This window comes from Oncorhynchus kisutch, unplaced genomic scaffold (genome assembly GCF_002021735.2).
Source record: "Oncorhynchus kisutch isolate 150728-3 unplaced genomic scaffold, Okis_V2 scaffold1236, whole genome shotgun sequence".
Lineage (NCBI taxonomy): Eukaryota > Metazoa > Chordata > Actinopteri > Salmoniformes > Salmonidae > Oncorhynchus > Oncorhynchus kisutch.
In genome coordinates, this window is record NW_022263181.1 from 1 (window position 1) to 14,964 (window position 14,964).

At 46.1% G+C, this 14,964-nt stretch overlaps 1 protein-coding gene across 1 annotated transcript; it reads left to right on the forward strand.

Annotated features, from left to right (window-relative positions):
• Nucleotides 1–3,073: 3,073 nt before the first annotated feature.
• LOC116365436 (nuclear protein MDM1) lies at nucleotides 3,074–13,526 on the forward strand (the record flags this gene model as incomplete). Its single annotated transcript, XM_031818036.1, has 8 exons — nucleotides 3,074–3,314; nucleotides 3,428–3,435; nucleotides 3,488–3,678; nucleotides 4,271–4,410; nucleotides 5,446–5,579; nucleotides 8,500–8,731; nucleotides 10,552–10,620; nucleotides 13,274–13,526. Coding segments are annotated over 8 exons (1,125 nt in total), but the record flags the coding sequence as incomplete, so codon positions are not given.
• Between the last annotated feature and the right edge of the window lie 1,438 nt (nucleotides 13,527–14,964).

A 14,964-nucleotide genomic window follows, 5' to 3' on the forward strand; every position in this document is an offset into this window, starting at 1 on the left:
CTTACCACGTGCTGTTAATGTGCTGCCTCAGATACTGCAAGGCCCCCCCCCTCATTACCACGTGCTGTTAATGTGCTGCCTCAGATACTGCAAGCCCCCCCCCTCCCCTCCTTACCACGTGCTTGTTATTGTGCTGCCTCAGATACTGCAAGGCCCCCCCCCCCCCCCCCCCCCTCCCCCCCCCCTTACCACGTGCTGTTAATGTGCTGCCACAAGATACTGCAAGGCCCCCCCCCCCCCTTCATTACCACGTGCTGTTAATGTGCTGCCACAGATACTGCAAGGCCCTCCCCCCCCTCCTTACCACGTGCTGTTAATGTGCTGCCTCAGATACTGCAAGGCCCTCCCCCCCCTCCTTACCACGTGCTGTTAATGTGCTGCCTCAGATACTGCAAGGCCCCCCCCCTCATTACCACGTGCTGTTAATGTGCTGCCTCAGATACTGCAAGGCCCCCCCCCCCCTCATTACCACGTGCTGTTAATATGCTGCCTCAGATACTGCAAGGCCCCCCCCCCCCCCCCCCCCCTCATTACCACGTGCTGTTAATGTGCTGCCTCAGATACTGCAAGCCCCCCCCCCCCCCCTCCTTACCACGTGCTGTTATTGTGCTGCCTCAGATACTGCAAGGCCCCTCCCCCCCCCCTTACCACGTGCTGTTACCACTGTTGCTGTTAATGTGCTGCCTCAGATACTGCAAGGCCCCCCCCCCTCATTACCACGTGCTGTTAATGTGCTGCCTCAGATATGCAAGGCCCCCCCCCCCCCTCATTACCACGTGCTGTTAATGTGCTGCCACAGATACTGCAAGGCCCCCCCCCCTCATTACCACGTGCTGTTAATGTGCTGCCACAGATACTGCAAGGCCCCCCCCCCCTCATTACCACGTGCTGTGTTAATGTGCTGCCTCAGATACTGCAAGCCCCCCCCCCCCCTCATTACCACGTGCTGTTAATGTGCTGCCTCAGATACTGCAAGGCCCCCTCCCCCCCCCTCATTACCACGTGCTGTTAATGTGCTGCCTCAGATACTGCAAGGCCCCCCCCCCCCTCATTACCACGTGCTGTTAATGTGCTGCCTCAGATACTGCAAGCCCCCCCCCCCACCCCCCCCCCCACCCCCCCCCCCCCCCCCCCCCCTCCTTAACACAGTGCTGTTATGCTGTCGCTGTTATTGTGCTGCCTCAGATACTGCAAGGCCCCTCCCCCCCCCTTACCACGTGCTGTTAATGTGCTGCCTCAGATACTGCAAGGCCCCCCCCCCCTCATTACCACGTGCTGTTAATGTGCTGCCTCAGATACTGCAAGGCCCCCCCCCCCCTCATTACCACGTGCTGTTAATGTGCTGCCACAGATACTGCAAGGCCCCCCCCCTCATTACCACGTGCTGTTAATGTGCTGCCACAGATACTGCAAGGCCCCTCCCCCCCCTCATTACCACACGTGCTGTTAATGTGCTGCCTCAGATACTGCAAGGCCCCCCCCCCCCCTCATTACCACGTGCTGTTAATGTGCTGCCTCAGATACTGCAAGGCCCCCCCCCCTCATTACCACGTGCTGTTAATGTGCTGCCTCAGATACTGCAAGGCCCCCCCCCCCCATTACCACGTGCTGTTAATGTGCTGCCTCAGATACTGCAACCCCCCCCCCCCCCCCCTCATTACCACGTGCTGTTAATGTGCTGCCTCAGATACTGCAAGGCCCCCCCCCCCTCATTACCACTGCTGTTAATGTGCTGCCTCAGATACTGCAAGGCCCCCCCCCCCCTCATTAACCCACGTGCTGTTAATGTGCTGCCTCAGATACTGCAAGCCCCCCCCCCCCCCCCCTCATTACCACGTGCTGTTAATGTGCTGCCTCAGATACTGCAAGGCCCCTCCCCCCCCACCTCCTTACCACGTGCTGTTATGTGCTGCCACAGATACTGCAAGGGCCCCCCCCCCTCATTACCACATGCTGTTAATGTGCTGCCTCAAGATACTGCAAGCCCACCCCCCCCCCCCCCCCCCCACCTCCTGACCACGTGCTGTTATTGTGCTGCCTCAGATCACTGCAGCCCCCACCCCCCCTCCCTTACCACGTGCTGTTAATGTGCTGCCTCAGATCTGCAAGCCCCCCCCCCCCCCCCCCCCTCCTTACCACGTGCTGTTAATGTACTTGACATGCCTCTGTACAGTATTCATATGAAGTTCTTCAGGAACTGGATTTAAACCATAACCTGGTCCAAGATCAGTTTGTGCTCTCCCCGTCTCCATTTCTATCATTGTAAAAGCCAAACATGTTTTGGTTTGATGATTCAATAAGTTAGTTGACGAGAGAGGAGAACAGACTGGCACCAGGCCAGACCACTAGGATAGTTAGTTTGACGAGAGGAAAACAGACTGGCACCAGGCCGGTCCACTAGGAGTTAGTTGACGAGAGAAACAGGACTGGCACCAGGCCGGACCACTAGGAAGTTAGGTGACGAGAGAAACAGACTGGCACCAGGCCGGACCACTCAGAAGTTAGTTGACAAGGAGAAACAGACTGGCACCAGGCCGGACCACTAGGAAGTTAGTTGACGAGAGAAACAGACTGGCACCAGGCCGGACCACTAGGAAGTTAGTTGACGAGAGAAACAGACTGGCACCCAGGCGCGACCCACTAGAAGTTAGTTGACGAGAGAAACAGACTGGCACCAGGCCGGACCACTAGGAAGTTAGTTGACGAGAGAAACAGACTGGCACCAGGCCGGACCACTAGGAAGTTAGTGACGAGAGAAACAGCCTGGCACCAGGCCGGACCACTAGGAAGTTAGTTGACGAGGCGAAACAGACTGGCACCAGGCCGGACCACTAGGAAGTTGGTTGACAAGAGAAACAGACTGGCACCAGGCCGGACCACTAGGAAGTTAGTTGACAAGAGAAACAGACTGGCACCAGGCCGGACCATAGGAAGTTAGTTGACAAGAGAAACAGACTGACACCAGGCCGGGCCACTATGTTCTACCTATATAACGTAAAGAATCTGTGTGGTGACTGAGCTCTGTCCCACCTGTCTGGCTGGAGCAGCCTGCTACTTTTAATGATCAAATTAATGCAACCAACCAACCAATCCTCCATCCTCCCAGGTGCGAGAGCTTCGTAAGAAGGCGGAGGCCTACAGACAGAGGGCGTGGGGGACCCATTTCTCCCGCCTCCACCTCAACCAGATCCTGTCGGACCAGAACAGCTGTGGGAGGCCTCCACCCCTTCCTCCTCTAACCTCAGCTCTGGGACAGGTTCTGGGGACGGGGAGGAAGACAGGAGTCCTACCCCCCAGGCTCTGGAGCTCGCTAGGTGAGGGAGACCGACCACTGATGCTGAGAGTCCTTTACTGGGGTCTTAATACATCTGACCTATTAAGGTCATGTTCTGTGTGTGTCCCTCCTCCTCTCCCTGTGTGTCTGTAGGGTTGACAGTAGCTCCAGCTCCGTAGTCGGACCCCCTCCCCTCACCCCCGTGTCCAGTAGAAGGAGCTCCACCCGGGGGGCTGGGGACACAGCAGACCCCCTGGTCACCCTAACCCTGGAGCCCTTAACCTACCTGTTCAGAGGAGACTAGCCTGGGAGGAGGAGACAGGGGCTGGGGGTGGAACGGGGGAGGAGAGAGAGGAAGAGGAGGACAAGGAGAGAAGGGATGAGAGAAAGGAGAGAAAGGATGAGTATGTGGTTGTTCATTCCCTCTCCATTTCCTGTTGATTTCTGCTTTCACTGAGTGGCTCTGTTACCTCCACTCTGTTTATATCCATATAGGAGACGGTCAGTTCTGTTACCTCCACTCTGTTTATATCCATATTGGAGACGGTCAGTTCTGTTACCTCCACTCTGTTTATATCCATATTGGAGACGGTCAGTTCTGTTACCTCCACTCTGTTTATATCCATATTGGAGATGATCATCATTTTGTTACTTATTTTAAGAGCTACTATTTTTAGAGACACAGTGTGACTCTGTCCTGTCTGTCTGCCTGCCTGCCTGCCTGCCTGTCTGCCTGTCTGTCTGCCTGCCTGTATGTCTGCCTGTATACCTGTATGTCTGTCTGCCTGCCTGTCTGTCTGCCTGCCTGTCTGTCTGTCTGCCTGTCTGCCTGCCTGTATACCTGTATGTCTGTCTGCCTGTCTGCCTGTCTGTCTGTCTGCCTGCCTGCCTGCCTGTCTGCCTGCCTGCCTGCCTGTCTGTCTGTCTGTCTGTCTGTCTGTCTGTCTGCCTGCCTGCCTGTATGTCTGCCTGCCTGTCTGCCTGCCTGTGTTCCAGACTGAGGGTGCTGGACCATCGTTCGTCGTCTGTAGCAGGCTCCCACAGGTCCAGAGAGGGTGGCAGGATGCCCACACCCACACTGCAAAGGATCGCTACTGTTCAGAGAACTCACCACGACCTGACGACTCCAGCCACTGGTAACCTAGCAGATATATGGTTGACATATTGGTTTTATTTTTGTGACAAACTTTTTATTCAAATTTTTCTTTTTGAGAGAGAGGTTACTGGTACAAAAACAATCAAATAAATTATCCAGGGACAGTGTGTGGTCCGGCCCAGTCTGGGTTTGTCTCCAGGGACAGTGTGTGGTCCAGCCCAGTCTGGGTTTGTCTCCAGGGACAATGTGTGGTCCAGCCCAGTCTGGGTTTGTCTCCAGGGACAATGTTTGGTCCGGCCCAGTCTGGGTTTGTCTCCAGGGACAATGTGTGGTCCGGCCCAGTCTGGGTTTGTCTCCAGGGGACAATATGTGGTCCGGCCCAGTCTGGGTTTGTCTCCAGGGGACAATATGTGGTCCGGCCCAGTCTGGGTTTGTCTCCAGGGGACAATATGTGGTCCGGCCCAGTCTGGGTTTGTGTCCAGGGACAATGTTTGGCCCTGTCCAGTCTGTGTTTGTCTACAGTAGCAGTTTCACCATGACCATAAACTAGGTGATAGTGGAAACAAGCCAACTAACTACTGTGTTGAGGCAGTTTAACCATAAACTAGGTGATAGTGGAAACAAGCCAACTAACTACTGTATTGAGGCAGTTTAACGATAAACTAGGTGATAGTGGAAACAAGCCAACTAACTACTGTATTGAGGCAGTTTAACCATGACCATAAACTAGGTGATAGTGGAAACAAGCCAACGTCAGCCTCATCTTCCCACCTTGCATCCAGCCGACACTTTTTCAAAAACTATTTTTATCTTCACAGTTCAGTTATGGGTCACATCAATAATATACACTAAACTCACTGTTTTCAACATTTTTTTGACAATTGAATCATTTAGCAGACACTCATATCCAGAGCATCTTATAGACAGTACCATTCGGTTTAGTAGATAAACAACCACATATCACAGTCAAGATCAAATCATGGTTCATTACTTCTGTTCTGTGCTGAATTGAAAAAGAAAAACTTTATTGATCCCCAGAGGGTAAACGTGATCACCTTGTCTAATGTCTTGTCAGGAGGTGCTATCCTGGTGTCTCCTCCTAAGATGGAGGCTAACGGTTGGGCGAAGAGAAGTGAACCTCCATTGGGTAAAACCCGTTCCCCATTTAAACCCCTCTCTCTGGCCTCGCCACAACGAGCAGCCAGACAGGTAACATTCTACACCACTGGATATTGGAATAGTTGGGTAGAGCTTCTCCTTGGTGAGAAGATACAGTGCCTTGCGAAAGTATTCGGCCCCCTTGAACTTTGCGACCTTTTGACACATTTCAGGCTTCAAACATAAAGATATAAAACTGTATTTTTTTGTGAAGAATCAACAACAAGTGGGACACAATCATGAAGTGGAATGACATTTATTGGATATTTCAAACTTTTTTAACAAATCAAAAACTGAAAAATTGGGCGTGCAAAATTATTCAGCCCCCTTAAGTTAATACTTTGTAGCGCCACCTTTTGCTGCGATTACAGCTGTAAGAGACATACCCCAAGAGACTATCAGTTTTGCACATCGAGAGACAGAAAAATTTTCCCATTCCTCCTTGCAAAACTGCTCGAGCTCAGTGAGGTTGGATGGAGAGCATTTGTGAACAGCAGTTTTCAGTTCTTTCCACAGATTCTCGATTGGATTCAGGTCTGGACTTTGACTTGGCCATTCTAACACCTGGATATGTTTATTTTTGAACCATTCCATTGTAGATTTTGCTTTATGTTTTGGATCATTGTCTTGTTGGAAGAAAAATCTCCGTCCCAGTCTCAGGTCTTTTGCAGACTCCATCAGGTTTTCTTCCAGAATGGTCCTGTATTTGGCTCCATCCATCTTCCCATCAATTTTAACCATCTTCCATGTCCCTGCTGAAGAAAAGCAGGCCCAAACCATGATGCTGCCACCACCATGTTTGACAGTGGGGATGGTGTGTTCAGGGTGATGAGCTGTGTTGCTTTTACGCCAAACATAACGTTTTGCATTGTTGCCAAAAAGTTAAATTTTGGTTTAATCTGACCAGAGCACCTTCTTCCACATGTTTGGTGTGTCTCCCAGGTGGCTTGTGGCAAACTTTAAATGACACTTTTTATGGATATCTTTAAGAAATGGCTTTCTTCTTGCCACTCTTCCATAAAGGCCAGATTTGTGCAATATACGACTGATTGTTGTCCTATGGACAGAGTCTCCCACCTCAGCTGTAGATCTCTGCAGTTCATCCAGAGTGATCATGGGCCTCTTGGCTGCATCTCTGATCAGTCTTCTCCTTGTATGAGCTGAGAGTTTAGAGGGACGGCCAGGTCTTGGTAGATTTGCAGTGGTCTGATACTCCTTCCATTTCAATATTATCGCTTGCACAGTGCTCCTTGGGATGTTTAAAGCTTGGGAAATATTTTTGTATCCAAATCCGGCTTTAAACTTCACAACAACAGTATCTCGGACCTGCCTGGTGTGTTCCTTGTTCTTCATGATGCTCTCTGCGCTTTTAACGGACCTCTGAGACTATCACAGTGCAGGTGCATTTATACAGAGACTTGATTACACACAGGTGGATTGTATTTATCATAATTAGTCATTTAGGTCAACATTGGATCATTCAGAGATCCTCACTGAACTTCTGGAGAGAGTTTGCTGCACTGAAAGTAAAGGGGCTGAATAATTTTGCACGCCCAACTTTTCAGTTTTTGATTTGTTAAAAAAGTTTGAAATATCCAATAAATGTCGTTCCAAAAAAATACAGTTTTATATCTTTATGTTTGAAGCCTGAAATGTGGCAAAAGGTTGCAAAGTTCAAGGGGGCCGAATACTTTCGCAAGGCACTGTACATCTTGTAGTATTTATAGGCTTCTCCTTGGTGAGAAGATTCATCTTGTAGTATTTATAGGCTTCTCCTTGGTGAGAAGATTCATCTTGTAGTATTTATAGGCTTCTCCTTGGTGAGAAGATGCATCTTGTAGTATTTATAGGCTTCTCCTTGGTGAGAAGATGCATCTTGTAGTATTTATAGGCTTCTCCTTGGTGAGAAGATGCATCTTGTAGTATTTATAGGCTTCTCCTTGGTGAGAAGATGCATCTTGTAGTATTTATAGGCTTCTCCTTGGTGAGAAGATGCATCTTGTAGTATTTATAGGCTTCTCCTTGGTGAGAAGATGCATCTTGTAGTATTTATAGGCTTCTCCTTGGTGAGAAGATGCATCTTGTAGTATTTATAGGCTTCTCCTTGGTGAGAAGATGCATCTTGTAGTATTTATAGGCTTCTCCTTGGTGAGAAGATGCATCTTGTAGTATTTATAGGCTTCTCCTTGGTGAGAAGATGCATCTTGTAGTATTTATAGGCTTCTCCTTGGTGAGAAGATGCATCTTGTAGTATTTATAGGCTTCTCCTTGGTGAGAAGATGCATCTTGTAGTATTTATAGGCTTCTCCTTGGTGAGAAGATGCATCTTGTAGTATTTATAGGCTTCTCCTTGGTGAGAAGATGCATCTTGTAGTATTTATAGGCTTCTCCTTGGTGAGAAGATGCATCTTGTAGTATTTATAGGCTTCTCCTTGGTGAGAAGATGCATCTTGTAGTATTTATAGGCTTCTCCTTGGTGAGAAGATGCATCTTGTAGTATTTATAGGCTTCTCCTTGGTGAGAAGATGCATCTTGTAGTATTTATAGGCAGGGTTACTTTAAAAACACGTTGTGATAACTGCTGTGCTGATTTATAAATCGATTTGATTGATTGATATTGTATGTATTTGCTAGTGGTTCGACTAAGATAAGGACATTGTCCCGGGCTGGTTGTAATGCCTATGTCTTGTTAATGCTATCTGTTATAGGTTCCTCTAGTCTGGTTAGTTAGTGAATCTGAGGGCGGCAGGGTAGCCTAGTTGTTAGAGCGTTGGACTAGTAACCGGAAGGTTGCAAGTTCAAACCCCCGAGCTGACAAGGTACAAATCTGTCGTTCTGCCCCTGAACAAGGCAGTTAACCCACTGTTCCTAGACATCATTGAAAATAAGAATTTGTTCTTAACTGACTTGCCTGGTTAAATAAAGGTCAAATAAATAAATAAAATAAAATCTGATGTTGTGTCTCGATCAGAATGAGGAGCGGAACCATCCCCAGTCCTCTCCTGCAGCAGGGGTGACTACTGTGGACCCCCTCCCCCTGAGAGAGGACTCCTGGTCGGGGGAGACCTCTCCGGAGAACCCCCCTGATCCTCCACCGGAGGCCAAACCCTCCCGTAAACGCACTACCAGCGGACAACCCGACGCCACCGTCCCTGTTAACCGCATCCAGGGGACGCTCAGAGACCCAGAGTTCCAACATAACGGTAACTGTCCTGAGGACCTCACTGGTACCTAGTGTAGTAGTGTGGTACTCACTGGTACCTACTGTAGTAGTGTGGTGCTGTCTGTCATAATGGTAACTGTCCTGAGGACCTCCCTGGTACCTACTGTAGTAGTGTGGTACTCACTGGTACCTACTGTAGTAGTGTGGTGCTGTCTGTCATAATGGTAACTGTCCTGAGGACCTCCCTGGTACCTACTGTAGTAGTGTGGTACTGTCTGTCATAATGGTAACTGTCCTGAGGACCTCCCTGGTACCTACTGTAGTAGTGTGGTACTGTCTGTCATAACGGTAACTGTCCTGAGGACCTCACTGGTACCTACTGTAGTAGTGTGGTACTGTAGTGGTGTGGTACTGTCTGTCATAATGGTAACTGTCCTGAGGACCTCCCTGGTACCTACTGTAGTAGTGTGGTACTGTCTGTCATAATGGTAACTGTCCTGAGGACCTCACTGGTACCTACTGTAGTTGTGTGGTACTCACTGGTACCTACTGTAGTAGTGTGGTACTATAGTAGTGTGGTACTGTCTGTCATAATGGTAACTGTCCTGAGGACCCCACTGGTACCTACTGTAGTAGTGTGGTACTATAGTAGTGTGGTACTATAGTAGTGTGGTACTGTCTGTCATAATGGTAACTGTCCTGAGGACCTCACTGGTACCTACTGTAGTAGTGTGGTACTGTCTGTCATAATGGTAACTGTCCTGAGGACCTCACTGGTACCTACTGTAGTAGTGTGGTACTGTCTGTCATAATGGTAACTGTCCTGAGGACCTCACTGGTACCTACTGTAGTAGTGTGGTACTGTCTGTCATAATGGTAACTGTCCTGAGGACCTCCCTGGTACCTACTGTAGTAGTGTAGTGTGGTACTATAGTAGTGTGGTACTATAGTGGTGTGGTACTGTCTGTCTACGAACAGCGTCAGCAGTTGAACACGAACATCTCAATTTCCTTGGTTTTTGACTGATCAAACCACTTTTACATTACTGGCATATGGGATGCTGTATCTGTGTCTTTAGTTCAACCTGTGTGACGTTGTCCCATCACATCATCACCCAAAATAGTTATGAGCCAATAAAAACACTGCATTGCCTCATCAAAGACAGTTTACGAGACTTAAATGCTCATATAAATGTGACAATGAGTGTCATTTACCGTTGATGGGAGGTGTGTGTGTGTGTCAGGTTTCCGCCACCTCTACAGTATATAGGTCAGTCTGTCTGACTGAGTCCCTGTGGGGTGGGGTCTCTCTCTCTCTCTCTCTACTGCTGAGACATCTTTACAGTTTGTGGCTTTTCTCAGCATATTCTACTGTTGCATAACAAAACCTGGTCCCAGATCTGTTGTAAGTCCGCTCCTCATTCCTTCCCGCCAGCCCAGATATTGTCTAGTGTTGTAGTTCCTAGCTGCTTCTTTCTCCTCAGGACAAAAGATACAGAAGTCGGTGCCTGGGTATCACAATTGGGGGAATTCCCTTTCTCCCTCCCAGAGTCCTCACCTCTTTCTCTTCCTCACGTCTCCCTCCATTCTTGACTCCACTCCAGAACTCCCCCTCCCCACCCCCCCCCATTCAGTTTATTTTCAGAATAATAGGCCTACACCTGGGGTAGAAACACCTGGGGTAGAGACACCTGGGGTAGAGACACCTGGGGTAGAGACACCTGGGGTAGAGACACCTGGGGTAGAGACACCTGGGGTAGAGACACCTGGGGTAGAAAGACCTGGGGTAGAAAGACCTGAGGCAGAGACACCTGGGGCAGAAACACCTGGGGCAGAAACACCATTGTCTTCTCTACTCTAGGTAATTTAGGCCTGAGGACGTCTGAGCTGCTGCTGTGTCCTGGTGGTGGCTGTGGAACTGATAATGAAGGTAATGTAGCAGTAACACGCTTCTTCACATTCGTCTGATAATGAAGGTAATGTAGCAGTAACAAGCTTCTTCACATTAGTCTGATAATGAAGGTAATGTAGCAGTAACAAGCTTCTTCACATTAGTCTGATAATGAAGGTAATGTAGCAGTAACAAGCTTCACATTAGTCTGATAATGAAGGTAATATAGCAGTAACAAGCTTCTTCACATTAGTCTGATAATGAAGGTAATGTAGCAGTAACAATCTTCTTCACATTAGTCTGATAATGAAGGTAATATAGCAGTAACAAGCTTCTTCACATTAGTCTGATAATGAAGGTAATGTAGCAGTAACAAGCTTCTTCACATTAGTCTGATAATGAAGGTAATGTAGCAGTAACAAGCTTCTTCACATTAGTCTGATAATGAAGGTAATGTGGCAGTAACAAGCTTCTTCACATTAGTCTGATAATGAAGGTAATATAGCAGTAACAAGCTTCTTCACATTAGTCTGATAATGAAGGTAATATAGCAGTAACAAGCTTCTTCACATTAGTCTGATAATGAAGGCAATGTAGCAGTAACAAGCTTCTTCACATTAGTCTGATAATGAAGGTAATGTAGCAGTAACAAGCTTCTTCACATTAGTCTTATAATGAAGGTAATGTAGCCGTAACAAGCTTCTTCAAATCAGTCTGATAATGAAGGTAATGTAGCAGTAACAAGCTTCTTCACATCAGTCTGATAATGAAGGTAATGTAGCAGTAACAAGCTTCTTCACATTAGTCTGATAATGAAGGTAATGTAGCAGTAACAAGCTTCTTCACATTAGTCTGATAATGAAGGTAATGTAGCAGTAACAAGCTTCACATTAGTCTGATAATGAAGGTAATATAGCAGTAACAAGCTTCTTCACATTAGTCTGATAATGAAGGTAATGTAGCAGTAACAATCTTCTTCACATTAGTCTGATAATGAAGGTAATATAGCAGTAACAAGCTTCTTCACATTAGTCTGATAATGAAGGTAATGTAGCAGTAACAAGCTTCTTCACATTAGTCTGATAATGAAGGTAATGTAGCAGTAACAAGCTTCTTCACATTAGTCTGATAATGAAGGTAATGTGGCAGTAACAAGCTTCTTCACATTAGTCTGATAATGAAGGTAATATAGCAGTAACAAGCTTCTTCACATTAGTCTGATAATGAAGGTAATATAGCAGTAACAAGCTTCTTCACATTAGTCTGATAATGAAGGCAATGTAGCAGTAACAAGCTTCTTCACATTAGTCTGATAATGAAGGTAATGTAGCAGTAACAAGCTTCTTCACATTAGTCTTATAATGAAGGTAATGTAGCCGTAACAAGCTTCTTCAAATCAGTCTGATAATGAAGGTAATGTAGCAGTAACAAGCTTCTTCACATCAGTCTGATAATGAAGGTAATGTAGCAGTAACAAGCTTCTTCACATTAGTCTGATAATGAAGGTAATGTAGCAGTAACAAGCTTCTTCACATTAGTCTGATAATGAAGGTAATGTAGCAGTAACAAGCTTCTTCACATTAGTCTGATAATGAAGGTAATATAGCAGTAACAAGCTTCTTCACATTAGTCTGATAATGAAGGTAATATAGCCGTAACAAGCTTCTTCACATTAGTCTGATAATGAAGGTAATATAGCAGTAACAAGCTTCTTCACATTAGTCTGATAATGAAGGTAATGTAGCAGTAACAAGCTTCTTCACATTAGTCTGATAATGAAGGTAATGTAGCAGTAACAAGCTTCTTCACATTAGTCTTATACTGAAGGTAATGTAGCCGCAACAAGCTTCTTCAAATTAGTCTGATAATGAAGGTAATGTAGCAGTAACAAGCTTCTTCACATTAGTCTGATAATGAAGGTAATATAGCAGTAACAAGCTTCTTCACATTAGTCTGATAATGAAGGTAATGTAGCAGTAACAAGCTTCTTCACATTAGTCTGATAATGAAGGTAATGTAGCAGTAACAAGCTTCTTCACATTAGTCTGATAATGAAGGTAATATAGCAGTAACAAGCTTCTTCACATTAGTCTGATGATATGTAGATTTTCTGGTTAATTTAGAAACCTAAACTTAAATATGTGTTTTTGGTTGTTGAATCAATTAGACGATGCCCATTTCATGCTTATAAATATATCTATTTTTGTTATCTGGCTAACTCCTGTATCCTGTTTTGTAGTATACCCCTCTGGTGTCCTGGACTTCTGGATAAGTTAAAAGCTCAGTTTATCACAAGTAGACTAACTAGGCTGATGTTGGTCTTCAGTGTTAAAGGCAGGCTTCGGGGTAATTTCAGTGTTAAAGTCAGGCTTATGGGTAATTTCAGTGTTAAAGTCAGGCTTATGGGTAATTTCAGTGTTAAAATCAGGTTTAGGGGTAATTTCAGTGTTAAAGTCAGGCTTAGGGGTCATTTCAGTGTTAAAGTCAGGCTTAGGGGTCATTTCAGTGTTAAAGTCTTGATACAAGGGAAGTGACACCCCCTCTTACACTAAATAAAATTAGACATTTGCTTCAATATCTCCATGACATAAAACATAAAGGATAGCTGAGGTTCTAAATCTTTGGGAGTCAGCCGATCACTCTCTCCCCGACCTGGCTAACCTCTGACCCCTGACCCTTGGTGACCCTCCAGATGACAGGATGTCCCAGATCTCATCCAGGTCAGCAGCGTCCTGCTCTATGGCCTCCCAGGTCCTGGACCGAGCCCAGAGGAGGAAGGACCACTTCTGGGGGAAGAGATAACAGGAAGCACTGCCCCCCCCTCACAGTGCATTCCAAATGGAACCCTATTCCCTATGTAGTGCACTACTGTTAAGAGGAGGAAGAATGACTTCTGGGGGAAGAGATAACAGGAAGCACTGACCCCCCCCCCCCCCCTCACAATGCACACCAGACTACTAGACTGAATCTGGGTTTATATAACCAGACTACTAGACTGAATCTGGGTGTATATAACCAGAGTGTCCAGACTACTAGACTGAATCTGGGTTTATATAACCAGACTACTAGACTGAATCTGGGTGTATATAACCAGAGTGTCCAGACTACTAGACTGAATCTGGGTTTATATAACCAGACTACTAGACTGAATCTGGGTTTATATAACCAGAGTGTCCAGACTACTAGACTGAATCTGGGTTTATATAACCAGACTACTAGACTGAATCTGGGTGTATATAACCAGAGTGTCCAGACTACTAGACTGAATCTGGGTTTATATAACCAGACTACTAGACTGAATCTGGGTTTATATAACCAGAGTGTCCAGACTACTAGACTGAATCTGGGTTTATATAACCAGAGTGTCCAGACTACTAGACTGAATCTGGGTTTATATAACCAGAGTGTCCAGACTACTAGACTGAATCTGGGTGTATATAACCAGAGTGTCCAGACTACTAGACTGAATCTGGGTGTATATAACCAGAGTGTCCAGACTACTAGACTGAATCTGGGTTTATATAACCAGAGTGTCCAGACTACTAGACTGAATCTGGGTTTATATAACCAGAGTGTCTGGGATACTAGACTGAATCTGGGTTTATATAACCAGAGTGTCTGGGATACTAGACTGAATCTGGGTTTATATAACCAGAGTGTCTGGGATACTAGACTGAATCTGGGTTTATATAACCAGAGTGTCCAGACTACTAGACTGAATCTGGGTTTATATAACCAGAGTGTCCAGACTACTAGACTGAATCTGGGTTTATATAACCAGACTGTCCAGACTACTAGACTGAATCTGGGTTTATATAACCAGACTACTAGACTGAATCTGGGTTTATATAACCAGACTACTAGACTGAATCTGGGTTTATATAACCAGACTACTAGACTGAATCTGGGTTTATATAACCAGAGTGTCCAGACTACTAGACTGAATCTGGGTTTATATAACCAGACTACTAGACTGAATCTGGGTTTATATAACCAGACTACTAGACTGAATCTGGGTTTATATAACCAGACTACTAGACTGAATCTGGGTTTATATAACCAGAGTGTCCAGACTACTAGACTGAATCTGGGTTTATATAACCAGACTACTAGACTGAATCTGGGTTTATATAACCAGACTACTAGACTGAATCTGGGTTTATATAACCAGACTACTAGACTGAATCTGGGTTTATATAACCAGACTACTAGACTGAATCTGGGTTTATATAACCAGACTACTAGACTGAATCTGGGTTTATATAACCAGAGTGTCCAGACTACTAGACTGAATCTGGGTTTATATAACCAGAGTGTCTGGGATACTAGACTGAATCTGGGTTTATATAACCAGAGTGTCTGGGATACTAGACTGAATCTGGG